Here is a 16,600-nt window from a genome sequence, read left to right as displayed (position 1 = left end):
CACCAGAGTCTATCTTTCTTTGTATTCACGGTGGCTTTTGATGAGCACAGAATGAAGAACTCACAGGTTTTGTGCTATACAGACACTGGAAACTATATAATGATGCCCCAGTGCGTAATAAGGACTGCACTTCTGCCTTCTGCAGGTGAGGGGATGCGGTGTATGTTGGTGTGCAATTATTCAGTCAGGGCTTTGGCACATCCTGCATCTGCATTCCTGGGTCACAACAATGGTTTGACAGCTGACTCCTGTCCGGCGTCAGGTCCAAGGGCCTCTTCAGGGGACCCCACGAAGTTAGCAAGGATTCTCTTGTGCCCTGTGTTTCTCAGCTGAGTCCCTTGGAGGTTGTTCCTGGACCTCTGGGGCCGGAGTTCTGGTGTGGGGCATCACGCTAGAGGAACAGAAGCTGGCTAACAGGGCTTGACGTTAAAGTGGTTTCTTCCGACCATCCCGTTTGTTGCCGTAAACCTTCACCGAGTTCTTGTTGGACACTTTTTGCCAGTCAGCCTGGAAGTCTGGCCTCTCTGACAATCAGGCTCCCCCCTGCCCGAGCCTAGAGTGATAGCTGTTCTGATTGGCTGTTGAAAGCATGGGTCCTTGTGCTAATGAGCTGCATGGCTCCGAGCCCTCCCGAGAAAGGATGCTAAGAAGCAGCAAGTACCCCAGCCATCTATGCTGCCTCCGGGCTCCTTGACACTGCAGCAGCCCTACCGTTCCGTGGGTGGTTCCATCTGCCTGAGCTTGAGATCAGCATTAGCTATGAAACGAGGTGGTAGAGAGGACCCACCCAGTCACAGGTTCTCTGGCACCTCCTTGGTGCGCAGTTGGAATCGAACCCTTGTAATCCCATAAGCCTTTAGGCTGGACTAACAGCTCTCCTCCCACTTGCTCTTGTCCTTCTTTTCCCGTGGAGGGAGCATAACTGTGGCCATAAGCAGGAAGATGAGCAAGGCCTGGGCTAAGCACAGGGCTAGAAAGCCGGGCCCCAGCAAGGCGAGCCTGACCCACTTCCACACGTAGGAGAGGAAGAGGCTCAGTCCACTGGCCAGCAGGACGGAGGATGCCCCCAGGAAGCCCACTGCCAGCTGCCACTCTCCTTCATCGCCCTTGCACTGGGCAAGGAGGAGAGGCAGAGGGACAAAGATCATGAGGACCAGGGCTCCATACACACCGAGCCTGGCCAGGGCTAGGCCAACCTGAGGAACCCCCAGCGCTTCCAGCTCGGGAAAGTTGTAACACTGTAGGGAGCCAGTGTCCTCCTTCCACAGACAGAAGTTGTAGAAGCCGATCTTCAAGTTAGGCAGGTCGGTAAGGTTGCCAGCCTTCCAGAGGAGCGCGTAGAGCATCAGAGAGAGGATCACAGCCGCGAGGATCATGATGCCCACGAAGGGCAGGCAGTTGCTCCGCCACAGCCTGGAGATAGCCATTTCTTCTGCCCGTTGCAGGGGGACCTGGAAAAGGTCACACCAATGAGTATCCAGCCCTTCCCTCAGGCCTTGGTGTTCGGAAGTTCCTGTTCTTTCTGTGACAGGAAGTCCCAGGTCCCACTCACAGTGGGACCTCTGGTGGAAGGTCTTTCCCAGGTTGCCGGGGAAACCTGACATATCCTGAGCCAGAGCCCTGATGTCAAAGGCTTTATTGCAGCATAGATAATATAAACCATCAGACGCTCTGTGAGGGGGTGTCTCATCCTCATGGAGGTGAGTTGGGGTGCAGGCTTGATTGGGATCTCTCCTCACTCTGCTGCTGACAACTACTTGGGGAACTGGAAAGAAGGCATCCAGCTGGGCTACACGGCAGTCAAATCAGTGCCTGTGTTCTGGGTGTGCGCTGGCTGGATGTGGGGCTGGGTGGAGGATCTGTGGCCTGTGTCTCCTGCCCAATTTTGGGAACTGACTTGGGTAAAACAGGACCACCCCCCCCATGAAGAAATCACATCATTGCACTCCATTGATTTTAAAATGTCTGTCCACTCCCCCATACAACAGTAATCTATTTTAGAAAATTCTGGAAATATGTCTTAAAGCAAAAATTAAAATAATCATTTATCCTACCACCCCAGTAAAACTACTGTTCTTTTTCCACGACTGCATTTCCCATGTGACTGTGCTTTTAAAAAGCATACTGTTACACACAGTGGTTTTCATTGCCTATTATGACCATTTTTTCATAGTTGTTGAAATAGTCTTCAAGACGCGATTAATGGTTACATACTATTCCATTCATAGGTTGGGTGTGGTGGTGCACAACTTTAATCCCAGCACTCAGATGCAGAGGCAGGCAGATCTTTGAGTTTGAAGGCAGCCTGGTCTACAGAGTGAGTTTCAGGACAGCTATGGCTGTGTAGGGAGACTCTGTCTCCAAAAAGAAAAAAAAAAAAAACAAACAAACAGATGCAAAACAACACCCCCGCCCCCGAAAAACCCAAATTCAACTCAGAGCTGTTTGTTTCACTATCTTGCTGATCTTAATAAATATTGCTGCACAGACCTACAGAAACCTTGCTGATGCCGTCTCTTTAGGTGTGTATAGAAGCGCCTATTTTGCCAGGTGGTGGTGGTGCACTTCTTTAATCCCAGCACTCGAAAGGCAGAGTTCCAGGCCAGACTGGTCTACAGAGTCAGTTCCAGGATAACAAAGTCTACACGGAGAAACCCTGTCTCAAAAACTTAAAAACAAACAAACAAAAAAGTGCCTATTTTCCCACACTCTCATTACTTAGAAAAATCTTTTCATTACTCTCTTATTCCAAAGAGATTTTAAAATTGCTTCTAAAAGAGTCTGCACGCTGTGCCTTTCTCTATGAACGTTTCCCACTAAGGAATAAGGCAAATATTTATGCCAGGAATGGCTAGGAATGCAGGGCTGGGAACCCTGTGAGACACAAGCACCAAGGCCCAGATACCAAGTCCTGTGGGCCTACTCCAGAGAGCGGGGTGCAGCCCAGCATTGGTGGCTCTGGGGAAGGACCCACAGACCCTGTGGATCAACTTCCTAGGGGGACACCTTGGGGAACAGCTGCTCTCACACAGTGCAGTGGGATCTCCGTGTACCACGTTTGTTTTACAAAGGCAAAAAGGAATTCGGAGAGAACACTTGTCAGCCTTAAAGGTGTATATGTGTGTGGTGGGGGGCAGGCGGGCTAGAGGGAGGAGAATTCTTTTCAATGGCCCCAAATATATAACACAATAAAGATTCATGGTGGGTATTAGCAGCCCCCGCAGTAGACATGCGCCTGTTAGAACACTGAGGTCCACATCCACACCGCCTTTCCCCAGCATCTGGGTGCCTGAGTGTGTCCAGTTCCTGGCTCTCATGGTGCCTTCCCCTCCAGAGAAGCCCAGCAGGGAGCATCCCTCAGGCTTTTGTCAGAGGCCCTGCAGGCTGGGGCCAGGGATGCCCTATTTGAATTTCCTAGGAATTCCTGAAGAAGTGATGCTTGCGTTAGGAGGTTTCTCAAGACCATTAAGAGGTAGCCTTAGTCCATATGTCACTGGCTTGGAAGGATGAAATAACCCATGTAGCCACGGTAAGGAGAAATCCCCAACTTATTTTAAATGGCTTTGCCCATTTAGCAATTATTTTTTTTTTTTTGCAAAGTCTATACGTGTGCTATTAGAGGGGTTTTCAGGACATGGGGTGGATTTCTGGGTGTGGGACCCCGTTTATCTAGTGATGCAGTAGGAAATAAGGCTTGCCCAACCTGTAGTACCCAGAAACAATCCGATTGGGGACTAGAAGGCTCCTGTTTGAATCAAGCATATTTAAATTAAAATACTACCCTTGAAGCTCTGCCAGACAGTGAACTTGGCTTCTTAGAGGAGACTCAGCACAGCTCCTGCCAGGTACCCGGAGCCTTTGTTTTTGGCTCATTTTCTCTCAACTGATCTTTTGGAGGTTTTGGTAGGTTACTGTTTCGTTTTGCCCTGTTCTGAAACGAGTCTCTGTATGTGGCCCAAGTTGGCCTCAAACCCTATAATCCTCCTGCTCCGGCTCCTGGAATGCTGTGATTATGGGCCTGTGCCACCACATCAGACATTCCAAAGGCTTGTCATAGAGAGCAGGGCAGGAGGAAACCGGAGGGAAGGAACACACACGGGGAGCACATCTGTCCTGACTTTCCTCTGCCCGGCCCTCACGGGCAGAGGTCAGTCCTAGCCCCTGTGCCTGGCCGCTGAGGCTCTCTACCATCTGGCATGGCTTAGAACTTGAATTTGACTGGGGCTCAAGTCCCTTTGTCCTCGGCAGTTGCTTCTTTGTGGTCGAGCTTCTCTGCTTAGGCTGTGCCCCTTTCTTCCAGCCCACCCTCAGCTGCTCTCCAACTCCTTGGGGGCAGGCCAGACACTGGGCTGTGTACTAGAATACAGTGTTCCCGAGGAGCAGCCTTCATCTCTTTTACCCTGAGAAGGCTGGTAGGATTTTTTTTTCCTGAATGAATGAATGAATGAAAGAAAATGCCCTCTGATGTCCCTAGGTTTACATCATGTGTTACGGCCACACTTCAGCAAGGTGGCAGAGCATCCCGAGGGCCCTGTCCATGACTTTCATTCTAGCAGCCGTGTGGGGACGTTCATTCAGCTTCCTCCTGGTAGCCAGCCCCGCTCTTAAGCTCTCTTGCCACAGCACCTGTATACTTGTTGGAAACCCTTCTCATCGTCCCAGCCTGCCTTGCGCTATGGTAGAACGACCCCGATCCCCTGTAATAAGCCTGTGCTCTCTTCCTTGAAGAGGCTCTAGACTAGCGGTTCTCAGCCTTCCTAATGATGCCACCCTATAACACAGTTCCTCATCTTGTGGTGACCCCCAGCCAGAAGATTTTACTGTAATTTTACTACTGTTATGAATTGTAATGTAAACATCTGTGTTTTCTGATGGTCTTAGGCAACCCCGTAGAAGGGTCATTTGCCCCCAAAGGGGCCGTGACCCACAGTTTGAGAACTGCTGCTCCAGAGACTGCCATTTTTAGATAAACGTCTTCCTGTTTATAATAGTAATTTATGTTGGTTGCTGAAAACTATCAAAACATGTTGAAGTGTGGAGAAAGATTCAGAAGTCGTCGACAGCTTCTGGTGGAGGTGATCAGCAAGCGTATCTCCTCTCAGGCTCTGTGTTAGGATCACATGGATCTGCGTGTACATGTCATGTATGATTACAGCGTACATGTTTATGTCCTATGATTGCTTCCATTATCCTTAAGGGCTTCCTGGAGCTCTTATAGCTGTCTTTATAAATTATTCTCACAATTTGTCTCGTAACCATATGAGTGATGCTGTGAATAGATTTCTAGCAGTTTAACTTAAAAAATTTACTCTGTCTATTTTGTGTGTGTGTTTGTGTGTATGTGTATGTGCTGTGAATATGTTTTATTACCATTGGTTAATAAAGAAGCCACTTTGACCTATGGCAGGGCAGAATAGAGCTAGGTGGAAAAACTAAACTGAATGCAGGGAGAAACAAGGCTGAGTCAGGCAGACGTCATGTAGCTGCCAAAGGAGAAAGATGCCAGAATCTTACCTACGGTAGGCCACAGCCTTGTGGTGATACATTGATGAATAGAAATGGTTAATTTAAGATGTAAGAGCTAGCTAGAAATGTGCCTGAGCCATTGGCCAAACTGTTGTTATCAATAAAGTTTTTGTATGATTATTCAGGTCTGGGCAGCTGGGAAATAGACACGGTCTCTGTTTACACGTGTGTATACGTGTGTGTGCCACAGCACGTGTGTGGAGGTTAGAGGGCAGCTGGGAGTCAGTTCTCTCCCTCTGCCATGTGGGTTTGGAGAATGGGACCCGGGTTGCCAGCCTTGGCAATGATGTCTACTCACTGAGCCTTCTACAGCTTAACTTAATTCCACTGTATTTTAGAGATGAGGTCACCCAGGCTCCTGGGTGAAAGTGTCCCGAGTAACTGGGGCTCCAGGCGTGAGCTGCTTGCTGGCGAATGCATATCTTACCTCATCCTCTCAAATGCTGCATATTTTGAACCATCTAATCTTGGATATCCATGAGTCACTGTTACTCAGCGCTCCCTTCAGAGAACAGTGAAGGTGAGCCTTTTCCAGTGTTTCCTGACCATCTGCGTCTCTTCTGTGGCGTTCTCTCGCTCTTTGTAAACAAGGCCTTGGGTTTGATCCCAGCTCTGCCCGAAAGAAACTGTTTGGGTTTTGGTTTTCCTGCGTGTGTGTTATGCAGGCAAAGGCTGCCAGGCCTTTTGCCCCTGGGCCACAGTAAAACAGAGCCTTCCTGCAACCCCAGACCCCAGCACTTAGCCCTTAACTGAGGTTCCCGTTCATGTGGGTTTGAGGGCACAGTGTGAGAATGACTTCAAGGAGGTGGTGATTTCTGCTGGATGGGAAGGGAACTCCCAGTTGTGGAAACAGGAAGATTAACCTGAGGCTGAGGTCTGTCAGTCTGTCTGTCTGTCTGTTTAGGCATCTTTAGAATTTACTCTAGTGGAGAATGGGCTAGTGGCCGAGAGGGGCGTGACCACCAAATCCCTTCACCCTGAATTATGATGTCAGGATCACTTTTAAAGTATGAAACAGAGCTCAGACCCCCGAAGAGCATTTAACAGTCCTCTGGTGGCCTGAGGGTTGGCGACAGGGTCTCTCTAGCCCTGGGAACCTGCATGCCTGGTAACAATGAGAAATAAGAGGGGCAGAGAGCTTCCCCACTGCATAGCTTCGTACGCGTGGCCCTGGCTCTGAGATGAGCCACCTTCCCTCTCTGAGGAACACCGGAGAAGGGCTGAATCAGCAGGGAGACTGTTGTTTTTGACACTTGCTTTCTACTCAAGATGGATGCTGTTTTAACTTCGGCACAGTGGCCGTGACGAAACCTACGGCTACCTCAGCCAGCCGTTGCGAGACTCTGCCTTTATGGGCCTGCCTCTCTAGCAGCGACTGGCCTGGCCACGCAGGCTGCAGCCTGGTGGGAATTCTGCTTCCCTAAGCTCAGACTCTGTCACTGCCGCTAAAGGTATCTTTAGCATTCTATTTATAAATAAGACTTGAGATTCAAAGACTGGGGTGAAAACTTGTGAGCCCAGAGAGACTAAAGAACAACCAGCTGACCCTCTCCCCTTGCTGGCATCTCCAAAAGACCTGTACTTCTGCTCTGCCAAACCAGGAAAAGCTGCACCAGTCCAAATCCCTCCCTGCTACTTCCGGTGTCTGTCTCTCCCAGATGCCCTCTGATGCTCAATGGTCACTTTCTGTCATCTAGTTGCTAGCTTAGCCTCCTGACCCAAGGTTAATTTTATTTAATTAATGCAAACGCACACTTGGTGTTGGCAGTGTGATCAGGTGTCCCCCAACAGGTGGCTGAGGCACCCCTGGCTCTGAGTTGAAGACTCTGAGATTATAGACTGCTTGACGCCGCACGCTGTGTCACAGGGAAGGCTTGTGGCCCTGCCCTCTATCCCTAGCTATTCCTGCTGCTTGGTTCCTTCCACACAAAACTGCCTGTTATCTTAAACCCCACAGGGCTTTCCTGGTCACACCCCTCTGTCACACAAGCCTGCCACTGCTCCTCATCACTAATTGGCTAGCATGTTCGCATCCCGATATTCAAGAGCCTTGGAGCTCCCTCTTCTCTGTTCTTACTCAGAAGCCTTTCAGTTCGTTGTTCCACAGGCCCTTCCTCAGTGTCTTGTGGGATTCAGGCCTAGACTTCAGAAAGTCGGGCTTCCTAGCTTCCCCCGCTCACCAGCCTGCCCCCCGAATGCCAGTGTCCCTAACACCGTCCCCATGAACTTGGCCTTCTCATTCTAGGCTAGTCCCACAGGACACAACCCTATGCTATTTTTCTCTTTACATCAGATCACCCACCACCAGTGAAATTTCATTCCATTCGTTTCCTAAATCTTTACAGGGTGCAGAGAGGAATGACATTTGCACACAGAAAGTCCCCACGGTCGGTGTTCCCTCTCCAGGAGGGTGCCACCTAGATGGCTAACATCCCATTTCTTCACCTGTCCTCCTCTGTCTGGCAGGTGTCCATGTGCCCTGAGCAAGCTCCCAGGCAGGGGGAAGGATGGATGCCACCCTGGAGCTCTCTGTTCCTGCACAACATTCAAGACACTTCAGTAGCTGGGCAGTACTGGCGCACGCCTTTAATCCCAGCACTCGGGAGGCAGAGACAGGCGGATCTCTGTGAGTCCGAGGTCAGCCTCGTCTACAGAGCCAGTTCCAGGACAGCCAGGGCTACAAAGAAACCCTGACGCCCAAAACCAACCAAACAAAAATCCAAACAACAACAAATACACTTTGGCCTTCTTTCTGCCTCCTGAGCAGTGAGACCCTCCAGATGTCACTACAAGGGGGTGGTAGTGTCAGACTCCCTTAGTCAGCACAGTGGTTTCTCTGGTATTTTTTGGAAACCTCAGACAAGCTCAGGACTGTTGTAGTCGGCCCCTCCCCTCCAAAGCTCTGCTCAATTGTCTGACTGTGTGAGGGACACCTTCCTTGGTTAGCCCTGTGGAAAGCGCAACAGCCTCTCCTCCTGTGAGCCCCGCCTGGCGGTCTCACCCTTGCTCATTGGCTTGCGTCACATCTGCCATAAAACACTTCACTTACCCCGCCTTTCAACAGAATGGAACTCTAGGGGAACAAGGGCTTCGTCTTTCTGTTTGTTTGCTTTGTTGTATGTGTGTGTGTAATGTGTCTTCATGCGTGAACAACTGAGAACAGCCTTGGGTGTGTTATTCTTTCCTTAGGAATGCTGTCTACCTGTTTTTTTTTTTTTTTTTTTTTTTTTTGTTCTCAGACAAAGTCTTTCATTGGCCCAGAGATCACCCGTTAGGCTAGGTTGGCTGGGCAGTGAACTCCAGGGAGCCACCTGTCTCTGCCAAGTGCTGGGATTACAAACACAGTCCACAGCTTCTGTGGATGCTGAGGATCTGACTCAGGGCCTCAGGCCTGTGTCACAAACACTTTGCCATCTCCTTGCCCATATTCAGGGTTTTTGTTGTTATTGTTTGTTTCTTGTTTAAGAAAGAGTTTTCTGTAGCTTTGGAGCTTGTCCTGGAACTAGCTCTTATAGACCAGGCTGGCCTCAAACTCATAGAGACCCGCCTGCCTCTGCCTCCTGAGTGCTGGGATTAAAAGCATCTATCTATCTATCTATCTATCTATCTATCTATCTATCTATCTATCTATCTATCTATCATCCATCCAATCTCTCTACCTATCTATCCTATCTATTTACATATCATCTATACAGTTTTCTTTCTGCTCTGTCCTCAGCACCCAAGGCTGCTCCTGGCATCTAGAACATATTCTAGAAAACAACCTCTGATGACAGCAGGATTTGACTGGATGTCAACTTCATGTGACTTCCTCTGATGACAGCAGGGTTTGACTGGGTGTCAGCAGCGGCCCGTGTGACTTCTCATAAGCCTCTTCCTCTTTCGTTTCCTCAACTTGCTCCGCTGTCCTCTGGTTCAGTTAAAAACGGCCCAGGTTCAAGTCTCTCTCCTGATACTACTTTCTGTTTCTACACGGGGCTTTGGGGGGTGAAAATGAGTTGGTATTCTCATGAATGGACCAGTACCTGGCACATGCTTAGGTGCGTGTGTGTGCGTGTGTGCACTTGGATCAGTGGTTTGGGGGGAGAAAAGGAAACTGAGGTAAGAGTGAGGGAGAGGCAGAGGGTGGGGTACACAGTGAGTGAAGTCAGAACAATAGACTCTGACGAGGTTAGGGAGAACAAGGCTGCCCATTTCCTCCTCAGAGGAGGCCGCTGGCCTGGACAAACACGTTTAAGATTAGTGTTTGTGGCTGAGGTGTGGCCCTCACAGGAATAGGAAGGAAGGAGAATGGGAAGTGGGTCGTGTTTCCTTTGGCAGATATATGAGCCCATGTCCCAATTTTTCAGGAACGGGCTGGGGCAGTGCTGTTGCTTGAGTGTGGTTAGTGGCGTAGGTGGCCTCTGCAGAAAGCTGAGATGTTTGGTTTCATGTAGGACTGCATCGGGGGCTGTGACAAAAGCCAGAAGCGTGGTCTAGGCTAAGACACGGACCGCGAGCCATGGAGGAGCTGCCTACATGGCTCCTTTAATATGAGTTATTTGTCCCACTGTTCTGTTGCTTATTAGTATAGGACATAATCCAGCACGGAAAGTCTACAGAGGCTTTGGAGGTAGAGAGCATCCTTAGATGAGCAGCCGTATCCGTCACTTCACCTTGGCAGGCCTCCGGCCAGATCTGGTGACTGCTGACCCATGGGCTGAGGACTAGGCTTTCCAGGACCTGACTCCGATTCTTGAGCTCTGCAGCTCTTCCCTGCATTTCTGAGGTGGGCCACCCCTTCCCCAGGCTAGGATTTCATCTCTCAACCTCACTAATGATACATTGGAGCCAGGGGCCCTGAAGAACCAAAGGCACACCGGACAAACAAAATGTCACCCCCACCCCAACTGAGCCAGTGCTCTACTTGTGAGAGATCACCACATAGATTTTTAAGGAGGCGATTCTGAAGAGCTTTGGGAAAGAAATCAACAGGGCGAAGTGAGGAGGGGAAGCCAGCAGGAACAGGCATATGGAACAGTATAGTGGTTCCACACTAGAGGGGCAGAAAGAGCTGCATGAGAGACATTAGGTATGAGGCCCCGGAGAACCTTCCATTAACTGGCTAACGCTAAAGTGGCTGATTGTTAACAAGCCCAAAAAAGAAAATGAAAAACCCCCAAACTATTTTAGGACATCATCTCATTCCATCGGCCAAAATAAACTCCACAAGGATTCAAGAATGAACCAACATCAAATGGAATCTAGAAAGAATAACCTTTGACTTGTGAATGAGGAAGCACACTGTGAACTGAAAAACAAATCAAAACTACGAGGAAAGCACAGATTAGCTATTTAAAAATGGAGATTTCTGTGCACCAGTAATAAAAGCAATACAAAATTAGAGGACAGCGAGCATGGAAAATATCTACAATAAATGAGGTAATTTCTAGACCTAAAGTAGGGAAATGTTCATGCAAACGTTAAAAAAACCACTGCACAGCATCAAAACCAACGAGGGAATATAAACAATTCACAAAAGAATGTAGCTAACATGAAACAAATCTCTTTCCCAATGCTTCCAAGGAATGCCCAGTAACAACCTCTGTCTTGCTAAAAGGCAAGACTGACTTTCTAACGAGGCGACTATGGATTTAAAGTTTGCATGTATTTTGGTCTAATAACCCCCCTTTTATAACCTTATCCCAAGACAGTATCAGGAACGTAACTCCTGATTTATACACAGGATGGGTTCTCACAATAGTGGGCTAAGGCAGCTTGATTTCCCAGCCTTAGAAGTCAGTCAAGGCCCATGAGGATGATGAAGCGTCATGCAGCTTCAAGGGAGGCCAGTACAAAAGCCCATGGAGTGGGAAGCCATCTATAGAAAGAGGCGCAGGAGAGAGGGACTAAGGAACTAAAGCCCCAATGCTAGCTAGCTATGGCATTTCTGGGTGAAGGTTACGGTAAAATAGTCCCCCAATGATGTGCTGTTTGTGCAAAAGAAAAATCTATAAAACAGGCCGTCATAGTAATTCGAGAATGTGGGAGCCAAACTAAGAAGCTTAGAAAAGCGTATGTGTGAGACCATTTTCCAGCTACCAGGTCTCAGACCCGAGGTTAGGGAGCCCTGGTAGAGGACAAAGACACTGGAAATACACTCAGTTGTCTTGAATAAAAGAAAGATTTTCCCTGTTTTCTCTCCTCTCCTTATTGAACAACTCCTTTGATTTTACAGGTTAAAGAGGTGTAATGGAAAATATTAATCAGCCCAAATTAAAAACAAAACAAATCCCCCCCCCAAACCTTCAAGATCTGTTCCAAGGGACACTCCAGCCCCCACCCCCACCCCAGGAGTTTGCTTTGGGGGTTGAAAAGCAGTCTGTATCAACACAGGGTCTCAAAGTCTCTTAGATCCTATACTTCTCTTTTAGCCAAGATCACAGCCCTTTCCTTGGTATTTTCTGAAATCTTAGCATCAGTTTTGCAGCAGCTGCTGTAGTGACCTGGTTTTGTTTGTCTGCCTATTTCTGGAGAACAGTGTGTCCTGAGGCCACAGATATTTACTGGTACAGGCTGTGTAAAGCCCCGGCTGCACACAGTTAGCCTGTGTGTTTCTAACCATTTACCAGTGTTACCCTCGGTGTCTTTGAGGCAGAGATACACAGTGATGCTTGCTCAAGAGCATGGGGGTAGGACAGAGGTAAAATGGAAGGCCACACACCAGGGAGAGAGGAGGCCACAGACACTAAGCAAGCCTTTCCCCTTTGTGCCTTGTTAGAATGTAAAGGATGCCAGACAGAGGAGAAAAAGATCCTCTGTCTACACTGAGGAGCCGTGGGAACTACTTACGAAAACCAAGGCCAGAGCCCACGAACACTCATCAAAAGGTGACACAGGAAATCGGCTTCGGGGAGTGGATTCTCTCCTGGGCTGCTTTCTAATGTCAAGCTCCGGGCACTGGGGCAGAGGAGAGAAGCTGCAAGCGGACTCAGAGCTAGTGTCTCTTGTCTGCTGCGTTCACAGCGGTGTCCCAGTAAACAACTCCCTGAACTTTGGTACATTTGTGCTGACTGATGTCACTATCAGCTGATTTCACTTTCGGTTTTTAACTTGCCAGTGTCTTATGACTTTCCAGAAATGAAGAGCATAATAAACAACTTCTCGTTGCTCACTGGAACACACGACCCACCCCGGAGCACCAAACCACCTGCTCAGAGAGCCAGGTGAGGGTCCTGATCGGACCGGACCACACAGTAACTTCCCACAGGAAAGTAGACGCCAGCCTCCCGAGCTCCAGGGAGTGCAACCCAGATAAACAGGACCTAGAATCTTTCTAGGGAGAGACCTTAGACTTTGTGGCCAAAGTCCCAGCCAGCACAGCAGGTGGAACTTGGGTCCCCTCTACTCATTCATTCAGAAAGCAGCTATGCCATGCCCCCCCCTTTTTTTTTTTTGACTGCTTCTCTGAATTGGAAGCGTTGTCATTAGCAAAGTCATGCTCCACAGTTATGGAGCAACGGGAACGGTGCAATCCCATTTCAAACTAAAAGAGAAAGAAGGCGGTTTGTTTTGAAATCGCAGGGAGGGACTCTCGGCCTGAGTTTACAAACTGCCTTCTTTTCTCCCACGATCGCTGGGACTTTGGAACTGGGTAAGCTTGGGAAAGACAGTAGACAGCTCCCCGATAATGCTAAACTCTTGAGGTTCTCTTCCTTTCTCCATGACACCCTATACCCAATTGAGGTCTTACTTCATCCTAGGGATTCCCTTTGCCTCTGTGCTAGGTTAGATTCCTTATTTTTCTGGACCAAAAGCTTTCCTCTTCCTCTGTTTATTCACTTTTATTAGGATTAATCTCTGGCGATTTCTTGAGAAATGAGGGACACCAAAGGTAATTTTTTTTAAAGTTTGCCAAACTGATAATATCTTTATTTTATTCTTAAAATTGTTCAAAGTTGGACCGAGCATAGCATTTTTAAACTAATTGCCCTATGGAGTTGAGACTGTATTCCACGCTCCCTTTCCTGTTATTGTTGGGAAGGTCAAAGCTGGCCTCCTTCCCATTATTGTCTTTTTAGCTTTTTGCTTTTAAAAGAAAGGGCCATTTTAGTGAGATCTTGGGAAGAAAAACCATTTTCAATTGGAAGTCTAAGTCCACCCGCTGCCCCGCCCCTGCGATGTGTCTTTCCTTCTTCTGCTTGTGAGGCAGGGTCCCACCATGTAGCTCAGGCTGGCCTCCAACTCTCAGAAACCCTCCTGCCTTTGCTTCCCAAGGGCTGGGATTACAGACCATGTCTGGCTCCTTCTCTTTCTCCATGTTTTCATTCCAACAGGGCTAGCTTGCTTGGTCACTCAGGGCTTCTGGCGATCTACTCTGTCTATGGCTGAGCTTTTTGCTTTTAAAAAGCAGCTGACCTATTGCTGCCAAAGCCTCCATTGTGTAGACATCACTTTTGCCCTTGAACTTCCCCATACTCTGCTAAACCAAATTACCTGGGGGAGAGTTTCCAAGCTCATTACTCTTATGTATGAGACCGAATACCTGAGCTATTTCTGTGGAATGGCATGGCTGTTCTTAGGGTAGGCTGGTGAGGCAGTAGTCGGGTCTTTTGAGCTTGACAGTTTCCACAGGGAACTTTGACCTTCTGACTAAGCGGGGTCAAGGTGACTGGCTCCAGGATGTCTAGCCTGCCAAGGCTGGGGAAGAGCCTTTGTACTATGGATGGGTGCAAAGGGATGTCTCTAACCTGGTTGCACCTGCTTGCAGCAACTTGCCTCTGCAACTTGGAAAGGGTATGCGGTGGCATACACCCTTGCTAATAATATGAGCACTCTAACTCTTCTGGAAGGCACATCTTTTCATTTGTTGTGTTTATTTATTGTGAGTGTGGGCATGTATGCACACATACACACACACACGCACACACACACGACTGGAGGTCAGAGTTGTCTCTCTCCTTCCATATGGGTTGCAGGGATTTACCTCAGGTCGTGGGGGCTGAGAGAAGTTCCTTTGCTCGTTGAACCATTGCACTGGCCTTGAAATATGTTTTGGGGACAACTCTGGAGACCTTAGTTTTCTAAAAATAATTTTACCATTTTTTTTTATTGGGGAACGAGTGAGGAAACTAGAGAGCATCTCTGCCTACTTTTTATATTTCTAAAAAGAATTCTCAAATTCTAGGTTCATAGCAAAATGGAGAGAAAAGTCTATATGATCCTGACTCATTGTCGTCTAGGTTTTCTCCTATAGGCTCAACAGATTTGAATGTGATCTAGGATCCACTCTGAGGTGATTTTGTGATGTGGGGTTGCTCTAGCACAGCCTTGGGAAGGGCTGTCTCTGCTCCCCTGTGCTGCTTTGGTTCTTTCTCTGGAAGTTTTCTGGGCTATTCTGTCCTACTGTTCTGTTGATTCTTCTCTCGGCACTGATCACTGGAGCTTTTGGAGCCAGTGTCAGTCCCGACTCGGGCCTCTCGCACTATTGTGTGAGCTGTTTCCATACAAACTCCAGCCCCGCTTGCTGACATCCACAACATGATGTACTACAGTTCTGAGACTGTGCCATGGATCCAGATGTGAAACATCTTGACAATACTGGGCCTTCCTATCCAGGAACATAAAATATACCTCCATTTATTTAATACCCTGATCGCCCCAAGTTTTTAAATTTTTTCTTTGTGTATATTTTGACATTTTGTTAGATTTACACCTAAGAATTTTATGTTTGGGATTAATGGTCTTGTGATTTTTTACCTTCAAATTCTAAGCGTTCATTGCTGGGTTAATTAGTTTTCTATTGCTTTGACAAACTACCTTTGAAAATAAACTTATAAGAAGGAAACTATCGTTTTCATTCATGGTTTTGGAGGCTTTGCCCACACCAGGACACACAAAAAAAATCTTAAGAAAATCAGAGAAACTGCTGGGCGATGGTGGCGCTCGCCTTTGATCCCAGCACTCGGGAGGCAGAGGCAGGTGGATCTCTGTGAGTTTGAGGCCAGCCTGGTCTACAAGAGCTAGTTCCAGGACAGGCACCAAAGCTACAGAGAAACCCTGTCTTAAAAAACAAACAAACAAACAAACAAAAAAAAACCCCAAAAATAAAAGAAACAAAAAAAAATAAAAGAAAAAAGAAAAAGAAAATCAGAGAAACTGAAATAACTCTGAGTATACTATCTGACCACAGTGCAACAAAGCTCAGAGTCTACCAAGTGAGTCTCTAGTAATTACACAAACAATAGCAGTTAAAACAACACATTGTCGAGTGATTAAGGGGCCAAAAAAAAAGCAGTCTGAATGATGATGAAACGGATGCTTAAAAAAATCCCACACTAGCTCAGAATTGAGAAATAGATATTTATTTAGGGGTAAACTCACAAATCAGAATTCTCTGCTTGAACGGTGGACAGAGATCGAATCCCACAATCCAACAATCCAACTGAGCAGCGGGCAAAAGGGAGGGAAAAAGGGGCGGATGCAAGCTCGGCATCCATGTATACAGTATGAGGCCACGCCCCAGTGGACCCTCTGGGACACTTTACAAGCAGTCTTAGAGGGAAAGCTACAGTTCTAAGAACCTACACTAAGAAATCAGAACAGAAATAAACGACTTGATGCATCTCAAGGATGTGGAAAAACAAGAACAAATCAGCCCCAAATCCAGTAGGTGGAAAAAATAATAAACACCTGAGTAGGAATTAAAGGAAAGAAAATAATATATAGATCAGTAAATATAATAAGTCATATAACTGGACTTAAAGACAGTAATCATATGATCATCTCAATAGGTGCAGAAAAACTCCAACATGCCTTCATGATAAAAGTCCTAGGCAGAGTAGGACTGGAGGGAAATAGCTCAGCAGGATAAAGCCTGTGTACGACAGGCCTGCAGCCAACATCATCCTAAATGGAGAAAAGGTTCACCTGTACCTAAGTGATGGGTGAGCTCGGCATTCATTGGTGTCTTTTAAGCTCTGAGCCACTCCATTTGTTTCCTAAGAGTTTACAGCTCTCTGTATTACCCATCCCTTCTCACATCGCCCACTTAGTCCACTCCAAGTCTTGGCATATTAACCTAGTTACTCTGAAT

At 47.6% G+C, this 16,600-nt stretch overlaps 1 protein-coding gene across 1 annotated transcript; it reads right to left on the bottom strand.

The window, feature by feature from the left end:
• Window positions 1-8: 8 nt before the first annotated feature.
• Window positions 9-12,564, bottom strand: Tmem140 (transmembrane protein 140). Its single transcript, XM_050148027.1, has 2 exons — window positions 12,358-12,564; window positions 9-1,451 (listed from the first exon to the last, which is right to left on the bottom strand). Exon 2 carries the CDS (start codon window positions 1,425-1,427, stop codon window positions 867-869), a length of 561 nt encoding a protein of 186 aa, XP_050003984.1. The 5' UTR covers window positions 1,428-1,451; window positions 12,358-12,564; the 3' UTR covers window positions 9-866.
• Between the last annotated feature and the right edge of the window lie 4,036 nt (window positions 12,565-16,600).

The sequence above is a fragment of the Alexandromys fortis genome, unplaced genomic scaffold, assembly GCF_014885135.2.
Source record: "Alexandromys fortis isolate MF-2015 unplaced genomic scaffold, M_Fortis_MF-2015_v1.1 scaffold_57, whole genome shotgun sequence".
Lineage (NCBI taxonomy): Eukaryota > Metazoa > Chordata > Mammalia > Rodentia > Cricetidae > Alexandromys > Alexandromys fortis.
This window is presented reverse-complemented; position numbering and strand designations above follow the sequence as displayed.

Excerpts from the sequence above, each read along its gene's own strand:
- Tmem140 (XM_050148027.1), bottom strand. The coding sequence starts at position 1,427 with ATGGCTATCTCCAGGCTGTGGCGGAGCAACTGCCTGCCCTTCGTGGGC.